At 44.7% G+C, this 17,284-nt stretch overlaps 2 protein-coding genes across 2 annotated transcripts; one reads left to right on the forward strand and one right to left on the reverse strand.

The window, feature by feature from the left end:
• The first annotated feature begins 421 nt into the window (after positions 1 to 421).
• Positions 422 to 8,360, forward strand: pum3 (pumilio RNA-binding family member 3). Its single transcript, XM_080510629.1, has 18 exons — positions 422 to 461; positions 1,423 to 1,490; positions 1,697 to 2,038; positions 2,259 to 2,445; positions 2,536 to 2,611; positions 2,815 to 2,908; positions 3,598 to 3,664; positions 3,803 to 3,977; positions 4,094 to 4,197; positions 4,879 to 4,957; positions 5,053 to 5,151; positions 5,735 to 5,788; positions 5,876 to 5,956; positions 6,058 to 6,200; positions 6,872 to 7,094; positions 7,165 to 7,252; positions 7,343 to 7,433; positions 8,020 to 8,360. Exons 2-18 carry the CDS (start codon positions 1,424 to 1,426, stop codon positions 8,147 to 8,149), a joined length of 2,100 nt encoding a protein of 699 aa, XP_080366755.1. The 5' UTR covers positions 422 to 461; position 1,423; the 3' UTR covers positions 8,150 to 8,360.
• Positions 8,361 to 10,704: 2,344 nt separating this feature from the next.
• On the reverse strand, positions 10,705 to 15,564 carry kcnv2a (potassium channel, subfamily V, member 2a; the record flags this gene model as incomplete). Its single annotated transcript, XM_080509945.1, has 9 exons — positions 10,705 to 10,959; positions 11,740 to 11,865; positions 11,942 to 12,058; positions 12,144 to 12,398; positions 12,492 to 12,683; positions 13,765 to 13,936; positions 14,030 to 14,208; positions 14,720 to 14,857; positions 15,439 to 15,564. 9 exons carry the CDS (start codon positions 15,562 to 15,564, stop codon positions 10,705 to 10,707), a joined length of 1,560 nt encoding a protein of 519 aa, XP_080366071.1.
• Between the last annotated feature and the right edge of the window lie 1,720 nt (positions 15,565 to 17,284).

Here is a 17,284-nt window from a genome sequence, read left to right on the forward strand (position 1 = left end):
ATTATTATTATTATTATCATTATAAGCTGCTCACTGCAATCAACTGTGTTGAATTATGGTCAATGAAGTTTTTACATTTTTTGCCTAAAAAAATGTTACAATGTCGTCAATCTTAAAATATTCCTTACTTATATATACGACGTATGAGCATACATAAGTATATCTTGCTCAAAATAAACCCAACACCAAAGAAGTGACATCACACTGGAATGCCTAAATGATGTAACAAACTCTCAGGAATAGAAAATGTGCTGTTTTATCGCCGCTTTAAGGTAGCGCAATCTTTTGAAAATGCCGAAGAGTGTCAATTTAATGAAAGTTTGTGCCTCCTGTTGTAATACGCGTCAAACGTCGCAAAGATCGACGCGTTGCGACAGTGAAAGTCTCGCGTGATTGGTTCATATTTGTGCCGTAAACCGTATTGACGCGACAACGCATGTGGATGTACGCGTGCTTGAAAAGTGAGTGAATTCATCAAATATTACATGTATTTGTTTATCTAAAGTCTTAGTATCATCCGTACCTGTGTGTTAGCTGTTGACGCTATTCAGGGTTTATGCTTTAAGCTGAACATGCTCGAGGAAAAGCTCTTTAATGCAGCAAAACTGACGATGTGGCGCTTTAAAACATGTTCTAAAATGTGATATTTAGCTTTTCGTTATAAGCAGAGAAACACTTTGGATCACCGGACTACATATGTTGTGTGATAATTCATGAGGCGGTGCAGTCAGACTGAATCAATCAACACGATTGCAAAATTAGTAGATATAAACATTTTGTGTGAACATTTCTACTTTCCGTGTGTTTGAAGACATCTAATATATGAGTCAAGATTCTAAATGAGCAATACAAATAATTAATAACAAGTTCTAGTTATATTTCATCCTCCATAATCTGTATTTGTGAGACTGTTTTGTACATATAACACTGAAGTAAAGGTTAAAATTTAGCTGTAGGAAACTAAAACAAGATTGTGAGGATAATCGATTATGGAACTATTTATGGAACTTCTGCCTTTGTTGTTAAGAAGATATGCTGTGTAGATCTGGATCTCTTTCTCGCTTTGTGCTTCCATTGATGACACTCTTTAAAATTGACATTATGTGAGCCCTATAGAATACAACACAATAGAAATGCTTTTATTATTCAGATATTTGTACTCCAACTACCCTTTGCGTTTGTGAATTAGTTTTTCCTGTTACATAAAGTTCATTCATGTGTTATACAGTTGTGCTGTATTTAGCCACAGAGTGTGATAAAGTTGAGTCCGCCCAACAATAATGTCACAAACGTCTGGAAAAATTGTGGCGGTTGTTGTAGAGTTACTTCCCAGTTGTAATGTCACTTTTCACAAAGCAGCGCTGAACACATCGGACTTAAACTAACTTTTTTCTTTCCTCCTCCATGGGATCGCATGATAAGGATGGACGCCAAATCCAAAAAGCCATTTTCTCCTAAAGATCGAAAGAACAACAATCTGAAAGGAAAAGGTATAACCACGTTTCACATAAGCCTGTTGCCTATAGTCTAACTTTAAAGTTGCCACACGTACATCGTGTTGCAGTAGAGGATCAATTTAATGACATCTTGACTGTTGTTTTTCTTTAATTACCTTCTTTTTTCCCCCCAAGTTTAAAATCAGAAAGTAAAACGTATGATCAAACAATATTCTTCACATATGTGTTGTATCATTCAGATTCAATCGGGACCAAATTTGGTGGAAAGCCAGGTGGGAAGCCAGGCGGCAAGTTGGGGGGAAAGCCTGGTGGAAAGCCTGGCGGGAAGTTGGGTGGAAAGCCTGGTGGGAAGTTGGGTGGAAAGCCCGGTGGAAAGCCAGGCGGGAAGTTGGGTGGAAAGCCCGGTGGAAAGCCAGTAGGCAAAAAGCCCTTCAAAGCCTATGACAACACAGAGAAGAAGGGCAGACCTGGGAAAGCCAAAGATGGAGGCAAGTTTGCTTTCTCCAAGGGTGGAAAAGAGAAGTTGGAGAAGAGAAAACTGCCAGAGATCAAAGAAGAGGAAGAGGAAGAGAACGGTGAAGGTGAGAAAATGTTTCTGTTTCTGTCGGAGCTTTCATATCAACCCTGGAAAGATTTGGCATCACCTCGTGCTCATCCTCAAGCTTTAACACATCCAAAAGAAACACTGTAGAAAATGACAGGAGGGGACACATTGGTCTTTTTTTCACTTCCGGTCACTCAATCGAAAACCTTGTATTTCCTTCCTAATGTCTGTCTGTGTGTCTATGATCATGTGAGCAGGTCCTGCAGCCAAGAAGGTGAAAGGTGAGCTGAAGGCCGGCAGGAAGGGAGCGCCGGGAAAGGAGGAGCTGAAGCAGAACCGACAGCAGAAGAAGAAGGAGCTGAAGAAGAGCAGGCAGGAGTACGACAGGAAGGACATGTTCCAGATCATCTGTCAGTCAAAGAGAGTGTGGGGGGAGCTCAGGAGGTACACGCACGCACGCGCGCGCACACACACACACACACGCACACGCACACACACACAGCTTGCTCATACACATCGTGTCTCTGTCAACAGAAAAAAGTGCGATGAGGAGTTAAAGCAAAAGCTGATGAAGGAGCTTCATGATCTGATCCGCGGGAAAGTCAAACAGGTTCGTGTCACATTGTGTAGCTTTAGTCAATCATCACCACCACTTAACATGCGAAAGGACCATCGCTTCAAACTTTTTTTGGGGGGGGAATCTTCGAGAGCTGTCTGGATTGTATCCCGACTGGGTTTAGATGTGATGGGAAGGTGTTTTTATGGAACAATGCCAGCTGTCATGTGACCGGACTGTTCTTTTTCTCCCCGCAGATGGCGTTTGCTCACGACGCGGTGCGAGTGCTGCAGTGTTTCGTCCAGTTCGGCAGCCACGAGCAGAGACGGGAGATTTTCGAGGACCTCAAAGGTGAACCCGCGATACTGATCCTCCACCGTTTATTACCGTCTGGCCCCGGGTCGACCAAATCACACACGTGCTGAAGGCGGAGGACAAAAGGCTCCATCTGCACGAGTTGAAAACGCCAACAAAATGTTGTCGTGTCAATAAGGCCTTGGTCTGGAGCAGATCTGGGCTTTTTACTTTTCTACTCTTCAGCAAACCTTCTACCTCACCTGTGAATGTCTGTAGTGACTTAGGCTCGATATTCTTTTATATTTTACTGTCTATATTCTTATTTCAAGTTTTCCATGTTCTCTCATTGGTACATTGTCTATTCAGGGAGGCGTTTCACCCTCTGCCACATGAAAACTGTGTTTATTGTCGGTATCAAGGTGTCTTGTCACAGTGTTTAACTGTTTAAAATCCATATGTGGTTTTTGGGACTTCCACGACACACGGACACAACTCAGTCTGTCAATACCTCTCACACAATGTTCACACCTGAACCATATTTTACTCATATGACTTGTATATTAAAAACAAAAAGTGATGCTCTTTAGAATATTGTGTCTCCAGATTACGAGTGAGTGGAAAATTTTATTGTGGAACCAGATTCACTTGTAAAATGTGCATGTCGTGTGACTAAATTAGCAGTTTTAAAGCTATTGTTTGATCTAATAATCTTGTCTTGTGATCTTGTGATCTCTCTTCTGCAGAGGACATCATCGGCCTGTGCAAGTCTCAATATGGCCGACACGTGGTGAAGAAGCTGCTGATGTATGGGTGAGTCCTGACGATCAGCGTCCCGCAAAAATAATAGCACGAACCAAAAAAAGCAGCGTCCTGGTCTTTGTCGTCTCGGGCCGGTTTACCGTCGGCGCCACGTGACTCTGCGAATGTCGCAAACGGCGTCGTCCTCAGGAACAAGGAGCTGGTGGCGTCCGTCATTCAGACGTTCAAAGGCAACGTGCGTCCGATGCTCCGCCACGCCGCCGCCTCCTCCATCATCGAGTACGCCTACAACGACAAAGCGGTGCTGGCTCAGAGGCTCCTGCTCACCGACGACCTCTACGGGAACATGTACGCCGTGTGCAAGGTAGAGACACACACACACACACACACACCTCCCTCGGTACACTTTTAGGGTTTCTCAAGGATTTTAAGGAACTTTTTCTTTTTTTTTCCTTCCCCTCCCCCGCCGCCTGTGTTCAGACATCGGTGTGCAACACCTTCGAGAAGGTGGTGGAGGCGAATCCCGACAAGCTGAAGGGCATCATCGATGAGATGAAGCAGATCCTCACGCCCATGGCACAGAAGTAAGAGCAGTGAACACCAGGAAGAGCGTGACAAAACATATCACAACGCCAGTTTACTAACTGACCAGATGAGGTTTCCCCAAATATTTTGAAGTCATTTGTGTTAAAGCAACGGCTCCCATTCAGAAGTTCAAATCAGGGGTGTAAACATAAAAAAAGTTCAATTATAACCATATGATGTAGCTTGATTTTGGTCCATGAGGACCAAAATCAAGCTACATCATATGGTTATAATTGAACTTTAAATCAAGCTATATCATATTGTAATAATTTAACTTTAAATCAAGCTATATCATAATGTAATAATTTAACTTTAGATCAACCTATATCATATTCTTATAATTTTACTTTAAATCAAGCTATATCATATGGTTATAATTTTAAATCAAGCTATATCATATGGTTATAATTTTAAATCAAGCTATATCATATGGTTATAATTCAACTTTAAATCAAGCTATATCATAATTCAACTTTAAATCAAGCTATATCATAAGGTTAGAATTTCTGACGCCCCTGGTTGAGAAGAACACATTTGAAAGGATAAAGGATATTAACGTCATCCATTTAAGACTTGATTCACAGGGAACAAAAAACCTTTGATCACTCGTTTGTTGCTTCATTGCTCGCTTCTGAGTCGTTCCCTCGACAAACCTTCGCTCCCGTTGTTCCCGTTTCCAGAGAGCAGGTGATCAAACACTCGCTGGTCCACAAAGTGTTCCTGGACTTCTTCCTGCTGGCGCCGGAGAAACAGAGAACGGTGAGCAGATCTGCCAGGACGTCTCATCTGTGCGGCTGCATGTTCCTCTTGAGCCGCGCGTTGATACGCTTCCTCTGTCGTTCTGATGTGAGCAGGAGATGATCGAGTCCATCAGAGAGTCGGTCGTCTACATGGCGCACACACACGACGGCGCGCGCGTGGCGATGCACTGTCTGTGGCACGGCACGGCCAAGGTGTGCACACACACACACACACAATGCTGTTTATTTATGCAATCTGTTGACCGGGATATTAAAGGTCAGCTCTGTATTGTCTTTATAGCTTGAGAAGACAGGCTGCTACATTTTCAAAATAAAATGTAGTAAAATCAGCAGAACCATTTATACCAGCAGCAGATCGTCAAAGTCAAACTCAGCTTTATTGTCAAGTGTGCTAATATGCATGACATAGAGCACAGATGAAATTTCAGTCCTCTCGGACCCACAGTGCAAAAAGGCATGTAACAATATTAAAAATAACAATTAAAAAATTAAAAAATATATACACCATATAATCATATAGACAGTAAAGTGACAAAGTATGGGTATATCATCAGTCGGTGATGACATTTGTGAATAAAAAAATCTGGGTGCCGTTAATGAAAGCACGTTATTAATTCCAGTGTCGTGTAATTCCAATTTAAAATGCCTCAAATCTGCTCAAACAAAACCAACATCAACCAGGACATAATCGACTGCTAAATGCTGCTTTTATTCACAGTGATGGGTAAAATGATCACGTTCACCTGCATTATAATGTGTTTTTTTCATGTTTTAGGACAGAAAAGTCATCATCAAAACAATGAAGACGTACATGGTGAAGTTTGCCACGGTGAGTATGTCCACGTGGAAGAAGGACGACACTGTTTCGTGTTTCCATGAGGTTTTTTTCGAAGCTTTGACTGTTGAACTCCCACAGGGGGAGTTTGGTCATCTGGTCCTTCTGGCCATCTTCGACTGTGTGGACGACACCAAGCTGGTCAGACAAGCGGTGCTCTCAGTAGGTCCCGTGTTCAGAAATCCTCCGATGACATAGGAAGAGGGTAGAAAGTGTGAGACCCGTGCCGGTGACCGTCTCGCCGCTCTGTCCCCGCCGTGCAGGAGATCCTGTCGTCCCTCGCCGACGTCATGGGGAACAAATACGGGAAGAAGGTGATGCTGTACCTGCTGAGCCCGCGGGACCCGGCTCACCTGCTGCCGGAGATCATCAAGGTGTTGGAGCTGGGAGACGGAAACGCACACAGGTACGGCTGGAGGCGTGGCTTCACGCGTCACGTCACGTCCTGCATCCTAACATCAGTCCCCCAATGGAAGGGTGGAGGGAAACGCGTCCGCCTTTTGGGGCGGGTGTTTCCAGAAAATCCCAAATTCTTGTGGTGGAAACCTGACATCAGAGGCTAACTACTTCCAAATATAGTACAATAGTTATATATGGAATATAAATTCTATTAAAAATGAGTCTTACTTGTTTTAAAAGTCAGATAAGTTTGCTCCTCTTTGTTCAAAAAAAAAAAGCCAAACTATTTATTCTTTCATTGCGATATTACATGTTTATAACTCAAACGAAGGATCAATTAACAAGTTAAATGTCAAATGTGAAACTTCTTTTTTTTTTTAATGGTATTAAAATGTTATGTAATTACATGGATAAAGCAGGCGGTTAACAGCAATCTGCTGTTTGCCAGTGTTATATTTACACGGATCGCTATTCATTGTATATAAAATAAGATTTATTGTTGTTTGGCACAGAAGTGAAATCATTTTCCAACAACTCAAAAAACTGGGCCTTTTCTCAATCAGACTTCCCCTTTTCATAAATCACATGCTGGGAGACAGATAGGAGGTATAAAAATACCAGCTGGTTCAAAAATGGTCAAAAGCTTAAACGTCCGTGGTGTGGTCTTGCCCCGACCAGTAAAAAGGACACGGCGGTGAGGAGGAAGGAGCTGCTGGAGGCCGTCTCCCCGCCCCTCTTGGAGCATCTCTGCTCCAACGCCCCGCAGATGGTCACCGACAAGGCCACCAGCGTCACCGTCAGCGACATCCTGGCGTCGGCCTGCGGGGACCTGCGGCCCGCCATGACGGCGGTGGCGCAGATGGCCAGTCACGCGCTGGTGCCGGGAGGCGTGGAGGGACAGGTGAGGGCAGCGCGTTCAAGACGTCTTCGCCCGTCTGTGTTCAGCGTTAAAATGAACGTTTCGTCCACAGCTGCACATGGCCGAGCATCCGGCAGGACACCTGGTGCTCAAGTGGCTCATCGAGCAGGACGTTGTGCTGGCTGAGGCCGGCAAGGAAGGTGAAAACACACACACACACACGTACATTTCGTCCTGCCTCGGTTTCTTTTCCCCTTCTCCGTGTTGACAAACACGTCTCGTCCTCCCAGAGCGCTTCGGCAGGATCCTGGTGGACACGGTGGGGACGGACACCATGAAGAGCTGGGTTCACGTCAACAGAGGAGCCATGGTGCTCTGCAGGTCCGTGTCGCCTCGGCGGGCTTCGTCAAAAGACAAAACAACTTTCAGTTATCACCAGTGTCCGAGCGCAGTCCTCTAAATACCACTCTGAACCACAAGGTGGTGTAGTGAGACACTTTGGAAGGGTTTTAATTTAGGCTCTATTTACGCGTTTCCAAATGAAAATGCAAAGTCTTTGTTGTGTTTTGTGTCTGTTTACATGCTGGAATTGTTCATGGCTTCTGAAAATGCATGTTTTTTGAAAACGGCTGCCAAGGAGGGACTCTTCTGAAGCACTACGACTCCATCCGAAATGATGGAAAACATATTTTCTGAAATGCGGCTACTATGTATGCACACCATGCACGTAGTAAATTGTTCTTCTGCACATAGATGGACCATAACAACATTGTTGTCAGTGTTACTGAATACAACAATACATTGTTTTCTAAACGTTTCTGAAACAAAGATGGTGCGTTTTCACTTAAAACTTTGTTGCGGTACCCCTGCAACCTGCTTTCACCTTGCACCATTTTTACTTCTGTTGACTTGAAGCTGTTAGTAAACGTCTGGATGAGCTTGAACCGTTGTGTTTTCACGCCTGCAGCCTCCTGAACAGCTGCGATAAGTCGGTGTCGGCGGAGGTGAAGGAGGCGCTGCAGTCCATCACGTCGGAGCTCCAGAAGATCAGCAACATCAAAGGAGTGGAAATCCTGCTGGAGAACCTGAACAAATAAGACTTCTTTCAAATTCCACTGAGCGTCGTCCCCGTCACTCCTCTGACGGCACAAGACGACGACGTCGACCTGGTTCGTTTGGAGGAAACCAAAGAGGAAGTGTCGCTCTGCTGTCCTCGTCCTCGTCCTCAGGAGCAGCGTCCGCCCTGTAAACAACAAGACTTTGTCACTGAATAACGTGAATGTGTTGGTTTTGTTAATTAAAAGCTCACTCGTATTTCATTGCAGCATTTTTCCATCAGTTTAATCGCTGTAAACTCTGAAAGGTTCCTGCATAGCCACAAGCCAAGTGGAGGTTTATTTCTCTGTTTTTATACAAGTGTGCAGTATTCTGAGTCGGGACACAGTCCAAGAAAAACGTAGAAATAATCGTTGATCACATGCTGAGTAGTTTCACCTCATTTAACAAATGCTGTGTTTTGATCAGTATTGTAATACCACTTTTTTTACCACAAGTAACGCCCACTAAAAAAAAAAGGGAGACGGCAGATTTGGACACAAGAAATTTGCTCAAATTGAGAGGACTAATGGCAGATTTCCAATTTTGCGAATAACAATGACTCTGCTGCCACCCAGTGGTGTCATTGAAGAACTGACTTCCTCCCAACTCAAGAAAAAACACAAACGGAAAACTAAATGCCACAAATTAAAGGTAAATTTAAACTCGTGGAGAACATTGAACTGGTTTCCCTGGCGCTCCCATAGAATAACTGGTATTATTGAAAAGATCTTCGCCAAGTGATTGTTTTTGTTCTGAGAGAGAAACACTGAAGATTCTGACTCATCTTCCAAAAGGTTTTTCTAAGCTTTTTTTTTTTATTTCCCTTAACATTCTAACTTTTTTTTGATTATATATATCTATCTAATAAAATCCTTTCTCTGGCTCCGGTCTGTTGTCCTGCAGATCTCTCTCACTCTTTACTGTCTTGATTTTAACTTCAGCCCTTTAAACGATATAAAGCTGTTTAAGGAGTCCACCTCTGTTGTCTGCTTTTTCTCATTTTCATTAGTAAATCAGTTCAATGAACTCAGAACCAGCTCAACAGGCTGAGTTTTTCTTAGCTTGATGTACCGAATAAACTAGTCGCTGATGTATATTTCTATTTAATCAGGTGTCCTGTTGGTCGGTGAATCATCATCCACTGACTCATATGAGCTGATTTGAGCTTAATGAGTGAATCGGTCATCAGACTGAACACACGCCAGTCGGTCAGTGTTTAATGTAAACACGTGGACACGTGAAAACGTGTCACACGAAACCAGCCAGATGTCTCTATACCTCAACGTGTATCTTCTGTGCAGCGATCGCTGGACCCTGGATTAGACGGCAGCTCTGGACGTTGCTCGGAGGACAAATGTCGCGCCGACGGCATTAACGTACACGTGTATAGATTAAACACAATAAAGCTGCAGCTTCAGACTCACGCAAACCAAACCAGCTTTTATTTTATTTTCTGACTCCGGATCACCTCAAATTGAAGTCGGTCTCGTTTAGACAGAATCCAGAATCAAGGCCCCGGTCACCTCGGGACGCTTTACACCGCGCTCCACAGGGTGCCTGTTTTCATTCTGGATTCTGGCAGGAAGCTAAAGCTGCACAATCAGCAGAAACATTTCCATATGTCACTTTATTTTCACCACAGAACATCTTGGCTTTCTTTCATACTTTATAGAAGTTACAATACCCATCAGCGAATGGGTGCGTTTGTTTTGGACAAGTGGAGCAGCAGGATGTTGTGGACGTGACCGGATTAAATGAGGGCTTTTCTTACACCACGGCGCTTCAAGGCATCATTTTTGTCATTTTGTTCCACAAAAGATTTATGTTTTCACGGCAACATTTTGAAAACAATGTCTGTTTACACCGAGGCAGCAGAAATACTGGGCAAAAAAATTAATTAGCATATTTTTCCACTAGTAGGGGCTGTTGGTTGTTTTTTTACAATGAGCCACACACTCAGAGAACAACACGCCGTAAACATTGACAATGGGACAACAAGGACAGACGACTACGTTTAGATTGCTGTTCCAAGTGAACTATAAAACCACCAAGTCTCAGGACAATATGAACTGGGAGTCCACAACAACTAATAACTCGTGCCACGGTGCACAGCAGCAACGTTTTCATCTACACAGAGACAGAAACCAGGAAGTTGCGTTTTCAACCGTTTCCACGGAGACGGAGAGTTTTGTGAAGTTCCCACCTTGGGAGCCATTTTCCAAAACTACCATTTCCCGTGGGTCCGAGAAGCGTTGTCAGTTTAAACGGACACCCAAAACGTCATGAAACATTTTTGCGTTTTCACATGTTGTCGTAGAAACGGCTCGAGAGCGTCTCGGCATTCGCCCTTCGCGTTACGGCGCGTTGTAGACAGGAAAAGCCCGAGACGAGAGGTAGAAAGAGAAGCTTGCGCTTTATTTCCGGAGCCACAGTGAAAGTGAATCCAGGTCCAAACAGTCTGGGTGAAGGTCAGACGTCACTTTCTGACTTGGTTCTGCACTAAAGCCTCTCGGGACCTCTGACCTCCCCGCGGCAGCGTTCTCCCACCTCGCCGCTACCCGACGTCGTCGCAGTACTCCGTGAACCTCTTGGCCGCCCTCTTGGCAAAGTGCACCTTCCCGCGGGCCTTGGTGACGGCCATGTACTCGTGAGCCTTCAGCTTGGTGTAGTAGTCCGAGAACTTGTTGTAGAGCACGGAGATGGGCATGCCGTTGAGGATGACGCCGAAGGCGATGCAGGCGAAGGCGAAGACGCGGCCCAGGTTGGTCTCCGGCAACATGTCGCCGTAGCCCACGGTGGAAATACTCACCTGGGGAGGAAACACGAGGACACAGAATATCAGTGACACTCGCTTCATTTGATCTCCGCCACTTTTCACTTGGAAGACGTCAGGTTTACATTTATTTTAAGAGGAAAGTAGAAAAGGTCAAATGAAGACATTAATATGCTAAATCTTAATAAGAAGAAGGGGAAAAAGTTACAGAAAATGGGTTTTAACACAAAACCACAATGTCAGAATAAAGCAGTTTTAGCTCAGATAATTAAGGATCTAAACTGTGTGGGTGATCATTTAAGATGCAGGGAAGACTGAATGTAGTTGATTATCAACATGAAATCTACTGTGTGAATCTGAACTAAAGTGTGAAACTATTGAGTTACAGCATGAATCCATTATCTGTTATAGTCACTTATGTTTAGTCATTTTATGAAATAACGAATGTTTGTCACTTGGAAGCTTATAAAAGAATCCTTGATGAAAAAAAACAAAAAACTAATAATGATGATGTAGTAGTGATGAAGTAAATTAACTTACACAGTTCTACTGTATTTGATTGAAAGCTAAACAAGAGCAAGAGATATTTATTTTTCCTCTTCATGATACATTTGTTTTTTCAGATGTGACTTATCGTCTTGAAAATTCTGGTAACATCGTTTATAGGTGAACAGATCAATCGATGTTTTACATTGACATTGAAGAAGCAGATAAAATAAGATACTTTTTTAACCTTTCCTTTGATGATTTATTGGTATTTGTAAGATTGTATTATTTGCCAACAGATAAAGGAAGTAATGGCGAGCGTCTACTCACAGCGGCCCACCACCAGGCGTTGGGCATGGAGGTGAAGTTGGTGTTGTATACGTCGTGCTCCACGGTGTACACCATGGCTGAGAACATGAAGATGCCCATTCCGATGAAGAGCAGCAAGCAGCCCACCTGCAGCAGAGATTATTCTTTTATGAAAAGAAGTTCACACGGAGCACGAGTTGTTCAAGCGAGGAAGAAGCCTGACCTGCTGGTAGCACTGCCTCAGGGTGAAGCCGAACGCCCTCAGACCTGTCGAGTGGCGAGCCAACTTCAAGATCCGGAAGATCCTCATCAGACGCATGATCCTTAAAACCTGGCCCACCTGTAGAAAGGAATATAGGACTTGAGCAAGACCCGGAGCTGTGAAATGTGGAGGACTCTGGTTCTCCCTCCCCGGGTTCGCGAACCTTTCCCACGCGGCCGACAGTCTCGATGTCTCCGGAGTTGGGGTGGATGTCCTCGTCCTCGAAGCACTCCAGGACCATCTGCAGGTAGTGCGGCAGGATGGCGATCAGGTCCACCGTGTTCAGCACGCTGCGTCCGAAACACCTGATGTCCGGGGTGGAAACCAGGCGCAGGAGGTACTCCGCCGTGAAGAAGGTGATGCAGAAGCTCTCCACGAACTCGCCGTAGAACCGGCCGCTGGGCTGGCCCGACGCCGTCTGCAACAGACAAGTCCAGCAACGTCCGGACTCTGGGCTTCACCCGAACTGTGACCGACAGACAACACAACGACACACACACACACACACGACCTTGTACTGCATCTCGTCCACGGTGTTGAGCGTCATGGCGACCAGAGACACCAGCACGAAGACGGAGGAGGCCACGGCCATCAGCTTGGCGGGGATGGAGGAGAAGGGCTTCTCCATCAGGTTCCAGATCATTCTCCTGACCGGCCCGTAGAGCATGTTGTGGAACACGGCCGCGTTCTCCTCCTTCTCCACCTGGACAAGTGCAAGAGACTTTTTGTGTTCTGTTCAAAAAAAAAAAAAAAAAAAGCTGCGTATTTACTGACTCCGAGCTCCGTTGTCCCGTAAACAGACACAAATAAATGTTGCTTGAACTGGAATACTTTAGTTTATTCTGAAGAAACGAGAGCTCAATGCTTAATGCTTGTTCATCTCACATCCTGATGTTTCAGCCTTTCAGAACTAAAACACGAAAACAACCCCAACGCTGGACTGGCGAGACTCACAACTGGCTCAGGAGACAGATTGAGGCAGTGTGGGAGACATCTGCCTGAATCTGTGCCAAGGAAAAGCTTCTCCTCCTCCGTCCATCTGTCATTTCTAATGTGGGTCAGACGGACTCTGAGGCAGCTGCAGATTACCGACAGGAACCTCCGGTCCGAACACCCACTGCTGGACCGGTCTGGTCTGATCTGGTCTGATCTGATCTGATCAGCGGCACGTTGAAACACACGGACGGCGGGTAAAGATCATTTCACCAATGGATTTCTCATGAAATGAACTGATTTCTCGTAAAACCAGTGTGAACAAAGCATTAACCAAAAAAACAGGACATGATGACTTTTAAAGCTTTCTGTTGTTACAGTTTATCTTAATCTATGCGTATATAATGGAGGAAATCCTACTGTTGTTTTTACTCTATTTGTAAAGCGTCTTGGACACACTTCTGCATGTTGGAGCGTTTTTTTTTTGGCCACTTTTCACGTTTGCTTCACAAACTCTCCTGTGGGTTTCAGCCATTTTTAGCCATTCCATTAGTTTGGGCCGTCGGGGAGTTTTGATCTGGTAAATATTCCACCACAATAATCCGACATGTACCGTGTTGCACTGAGAGCACGTAGCGGTTTGGTGTCTGTTTACCAGCTTTCAGTCTGATGCCAGAGTGGAACCCACAACACTTCCTTTGTCAATTACACAAGCGACTTTGCCGACTTCAAACAAGTATGACGTCCATGTTGTGTGAGGAGCATCTTATCCGTCCTTGCTTTCGGGACGTTGGAGGAACGGAGTAAAAAGATGAAGACAAGTATCGAACGAGACCCACCAGTGGGCCGACCTCCACCAGCAGCTGCCTCTGGATCTTCAGCTGGTCGTTCAGCTCGTCCTGACGCTCCTCGAAGGAGATGCGGCAGCAGCGCTGGCAGTTCTTGATCCTGACGCCCCAGTAGTTGATCTCCTCCAGGAAGCTGCGAGGACACAGCTCGTCTTTAATCCACAACACGCCGGTTCTGATGGGCAGGATGAGGAACAATAAGGCATCCCAAGGCGACGCAAAGACAAAAGGGGGGTATGTCTTTAATCGGGGGGTGTTTGGTCGACACCTGTAGAAGTTGAAGATGTTGTGGAAGATCTGCGGGTCCCGGTCGAAGAAGAACTCCTTGCTTTGGACCACGTAGTCGTCACACAGGTCCAGCTTCCTGCTGTGGTCCGTGTACGTGGCCAACCGGCCGATGCGCGTCTTTGGATATCTGGCCGCTAACCTGTAGGGCAGGTGGTACACCTGGAGGGACCAGAAGGGAAAAGATAAACGTGTTCACGACTCGTCCTTCTATCATCCGTTAATGCAGCATTTTGAATTTCAGGTAATACTAGTTACACTATTAAGAATAAACAGACAAAATAAAACAACTTAGACGAGTCTGATGATCTTTTCCGATGGTCAAAATTCAATAAATCATGTTTGAGTGATAAGAATTGTGTGTTAAAAACGAAGAAGATATCCAAGCTCTTCATTAGATACAGGAGTTTAATGAACACAGAGACAGTAAATGAATCCTCTATCAGCAAACATCTCTAGTTCCAGGTACTGAACATTCTCCTGAGCACAAAGGCAAAAGCTCCTGCAGTCAATATGTAAGGACAGCTGAAGCTACTGTGGCTGTGTTACGTCACAATAAAAGTCTTTTTGAGTTTTTCCTGAACAAATCAGGAAGCTTCAGCACGAGAAGGAAATTGGATTGAGGATCTATTTGTACAGTTTCCACATTCTGTATTGAATGGCTGGGTGTTACCGTTCCTCCAACGTTGATGTTGAGCGTGAAGTGTTTGGTGGGCGAGAGGAGGAGGCGGGAGGGAGACACGGGCAAGCGATCCTCCACCTCCTCGTCTTCATACTCGGCGTAGAGGTCGTAGATGTCTCTGCTCAGGTCCTTGGAAAATAACACGTCACACAAGCGGTGATGACAGATTCACAAGACGGCAATTTTTACATGTAAGACACGAGAGGCTTCTGTCTCTCCTGCTCAGTTAGCTTTAGCACCATTAGCATTGTCCGGCTGTGATGTGAGCTCTGCTACAATTCCACTGAACTCCTGTCTACCGGAGGAGCTGTGTTGAGTTAGTCCTGACATGAACACGGAAGTTTCCCCACCACATCAAACTGATTCCACAGCAGCAGCTGTCTATTATGAGCCTTGACTAAATGCATTTTTGTGGGGGGTTGTGGGTCTCAAAGGTTTTCATTTAAATTGGTTTTATGTTGAGATTTGGTCATTTTCCACGGTCATTGTTTGGTTTTTGTGGAAAATATAGACATTTTCATCACATATACAACAAATAAAACATTTAAAATATTAAATGTAAAGGTTATTATACCACTATTATATTTTAGCCTATTACTTCTCACAGTTTAATCCATTCAGCACCACTACAAAAGTATTACGTTTGAGCTGATATGAACAAATATCTGTGATTCAATGCGACAAAACGATAAATCAACCAAATGTCCGACCTGCATGGAGTTCCATGGCTTCACAAAAGCGTTGATCAAATCCAGGGGGTCCACGGGGTCTTTGACAGCTTCAGGCTTGTAGCTGGAGAACAGACTCCTGCTGCGAGCTCGGAGGTGGTTCAGCATCGCTGCTGCAAGTCCACAAGTCGACTGCAGGCAAACAGCTGGGAGGAAGATCCCAGCAGCTCCATACACACTGTGCAGGGGCCGAGCAACACACACACACACACTGATAACAGGTATTAAGTGAGCCTGGTGGTCTAATGCGGCTGCTGACTGAGATGATGTGGGTGCTTAACGTTTTAAATACCATTATCTCTCTCTGTCTCTCTCTCTCTCTCTCTGTTACATCTGAGGTTTTATAGTACGATCTAATAAAAGCATTTACACATGATGGGAATATTAGCGGCTCGCGACTCTGCTGTGACAAGGATTTTCGGTACAGAGGAATGAATCTCATCCAGTTGCTTCTCACTCATCTGCATACCAACGTGTGTACAGCTTCTCTGCAGCGACTCTCAATCTCGGGACCCATTTTCAAGTGGAAACCATAAAACTCCTGCTGTGTTTTTTGGGGTCAATGTCCACGACGGTGCTCGGAGTCACTGAAAACTCAACCGTTCAAAAATGGCTCCTGTACGGCAGCGCTGTGACGTTGTGTTCGTGTAAACAGGCCTAAAAAGCACGTTTTTGAAAATGCTCCAACTCCAAGTAAGGGGGCGGAAATGCTATTGCTGCACATGCACAGGTTTTTTGCAGGTGGCTGCAGATGAAAGATGTAAGTAATTTCCCTTCAAAACAGCCAAAAACACGAGTGACTTCCACTCGTCTGGAGACGTTCCTTCCCGTTTGGCTCAAACCTTAATCCCAGTTAACGTGTGACATACTTTGTCCCACTCACAGAGAGATGGGGGTCGTTAATCCTGCTCACGGTTTAACAAGGAGGGATAATGAACAGACGGACTCATGACAAAAATAAAAAAAAAAATAAATAAATACTTCTCACCATTTATTTATATTATAATCAAATTTTTTTTACATTTATATAGTCAAAAATAATCATCTGCAGATCAACGTGACCAAGATGAAGGAGATGGTGGTGGAGTTTAGGACGAACGTGTCATCATACAAAGATCCGGACCTCCACTTGGACAATAAACTGGACTGGTGGATTATTGCCGAGGCCGTCTACAGGAAGGGGACGAGTCGGCTACTTCCTGAAGAGACTCAGGTCCTTTCATTTCTGCAGCAAGATGCTTCAGATCTTCTTCCAGTCCGCTGCTGCAAGTACCATCTTCTTCACTGTGGTGTTCTGGGGTGCAGTAATAAAGTTAGTAAAGATAGTCCCTGCCACCCCCCCCCCCCCCCCCCCCCCCCATCTACTTTTCCTTAATCCCAGAAGTGTTTAAATGGAGGTCAAGGAGGAACTTTTCAGAAATACCCAAAGTCTCCCACCCACTGCATAAAACACTGGACGACCTGAAGAGCAGCTTCAGCCACAGGAAATTGTTTGTTCCTACTGCCGTCAGACTATTTCTGCCCGTCTGAATCCTCACCTTCAGCGCAGGAATCGCTGCCTCCTTCGCTGGGAAATACACACAAACAATTTTTATACGCATGATCACATGTGACGTGTTCATACGAAGTTCACTTTTGACAAATAACCCAACAGGAATGTCTTTGGATGATGTGAGAAAACAAGAGTGGTTTAAGAAAACACTCATTTGGATAGAATAGGTTCTTTTTATTTATTGTGGGTGAAAAAAAAAGATTCCATAAACAGGAATTTCTACATCTGATTTAATCCAGTGTCGTCTGCCTATAGCAATACGGTCATAGTAAATAG

Source organism: Blennius ocellaris (genome assembly GCF_963422515.1).
Source record: "Blennius ocellaris genome assembly, chromosome: 15".
NCBI classification, from domain to species: Eukaryota; Metazoa; Chordata; class Actinopteri; order Blenniiformes; family Blenniidae; genus Blennius; species Blennius ocellaris.

Bases quoted from the DNA above. Each gene is read 5' to 3' on its own strand.
- pum3 (XM_080510629.1), top strand. From the start codon at position 1,424: ATGGACGCCAAATCCAAAAAGCCATTTTCTCCTAAAGATCGAAAGAAC. The intron at 3,665-3,802 runs GTGAGTCCTGAC...CGTCGTCCTCAG, and splicing joins AAGAAGCTGCTGATGTATGG to GAACAAGGAGCTGGTGGCGT. The intron at 5,789-5,875 runs GTGAGTATGTCC...GAACTCCCACAG, and splicing joins ACATGGTGAAGTTTGCCACG to GGGGAGTTTGGTCATCTGGT.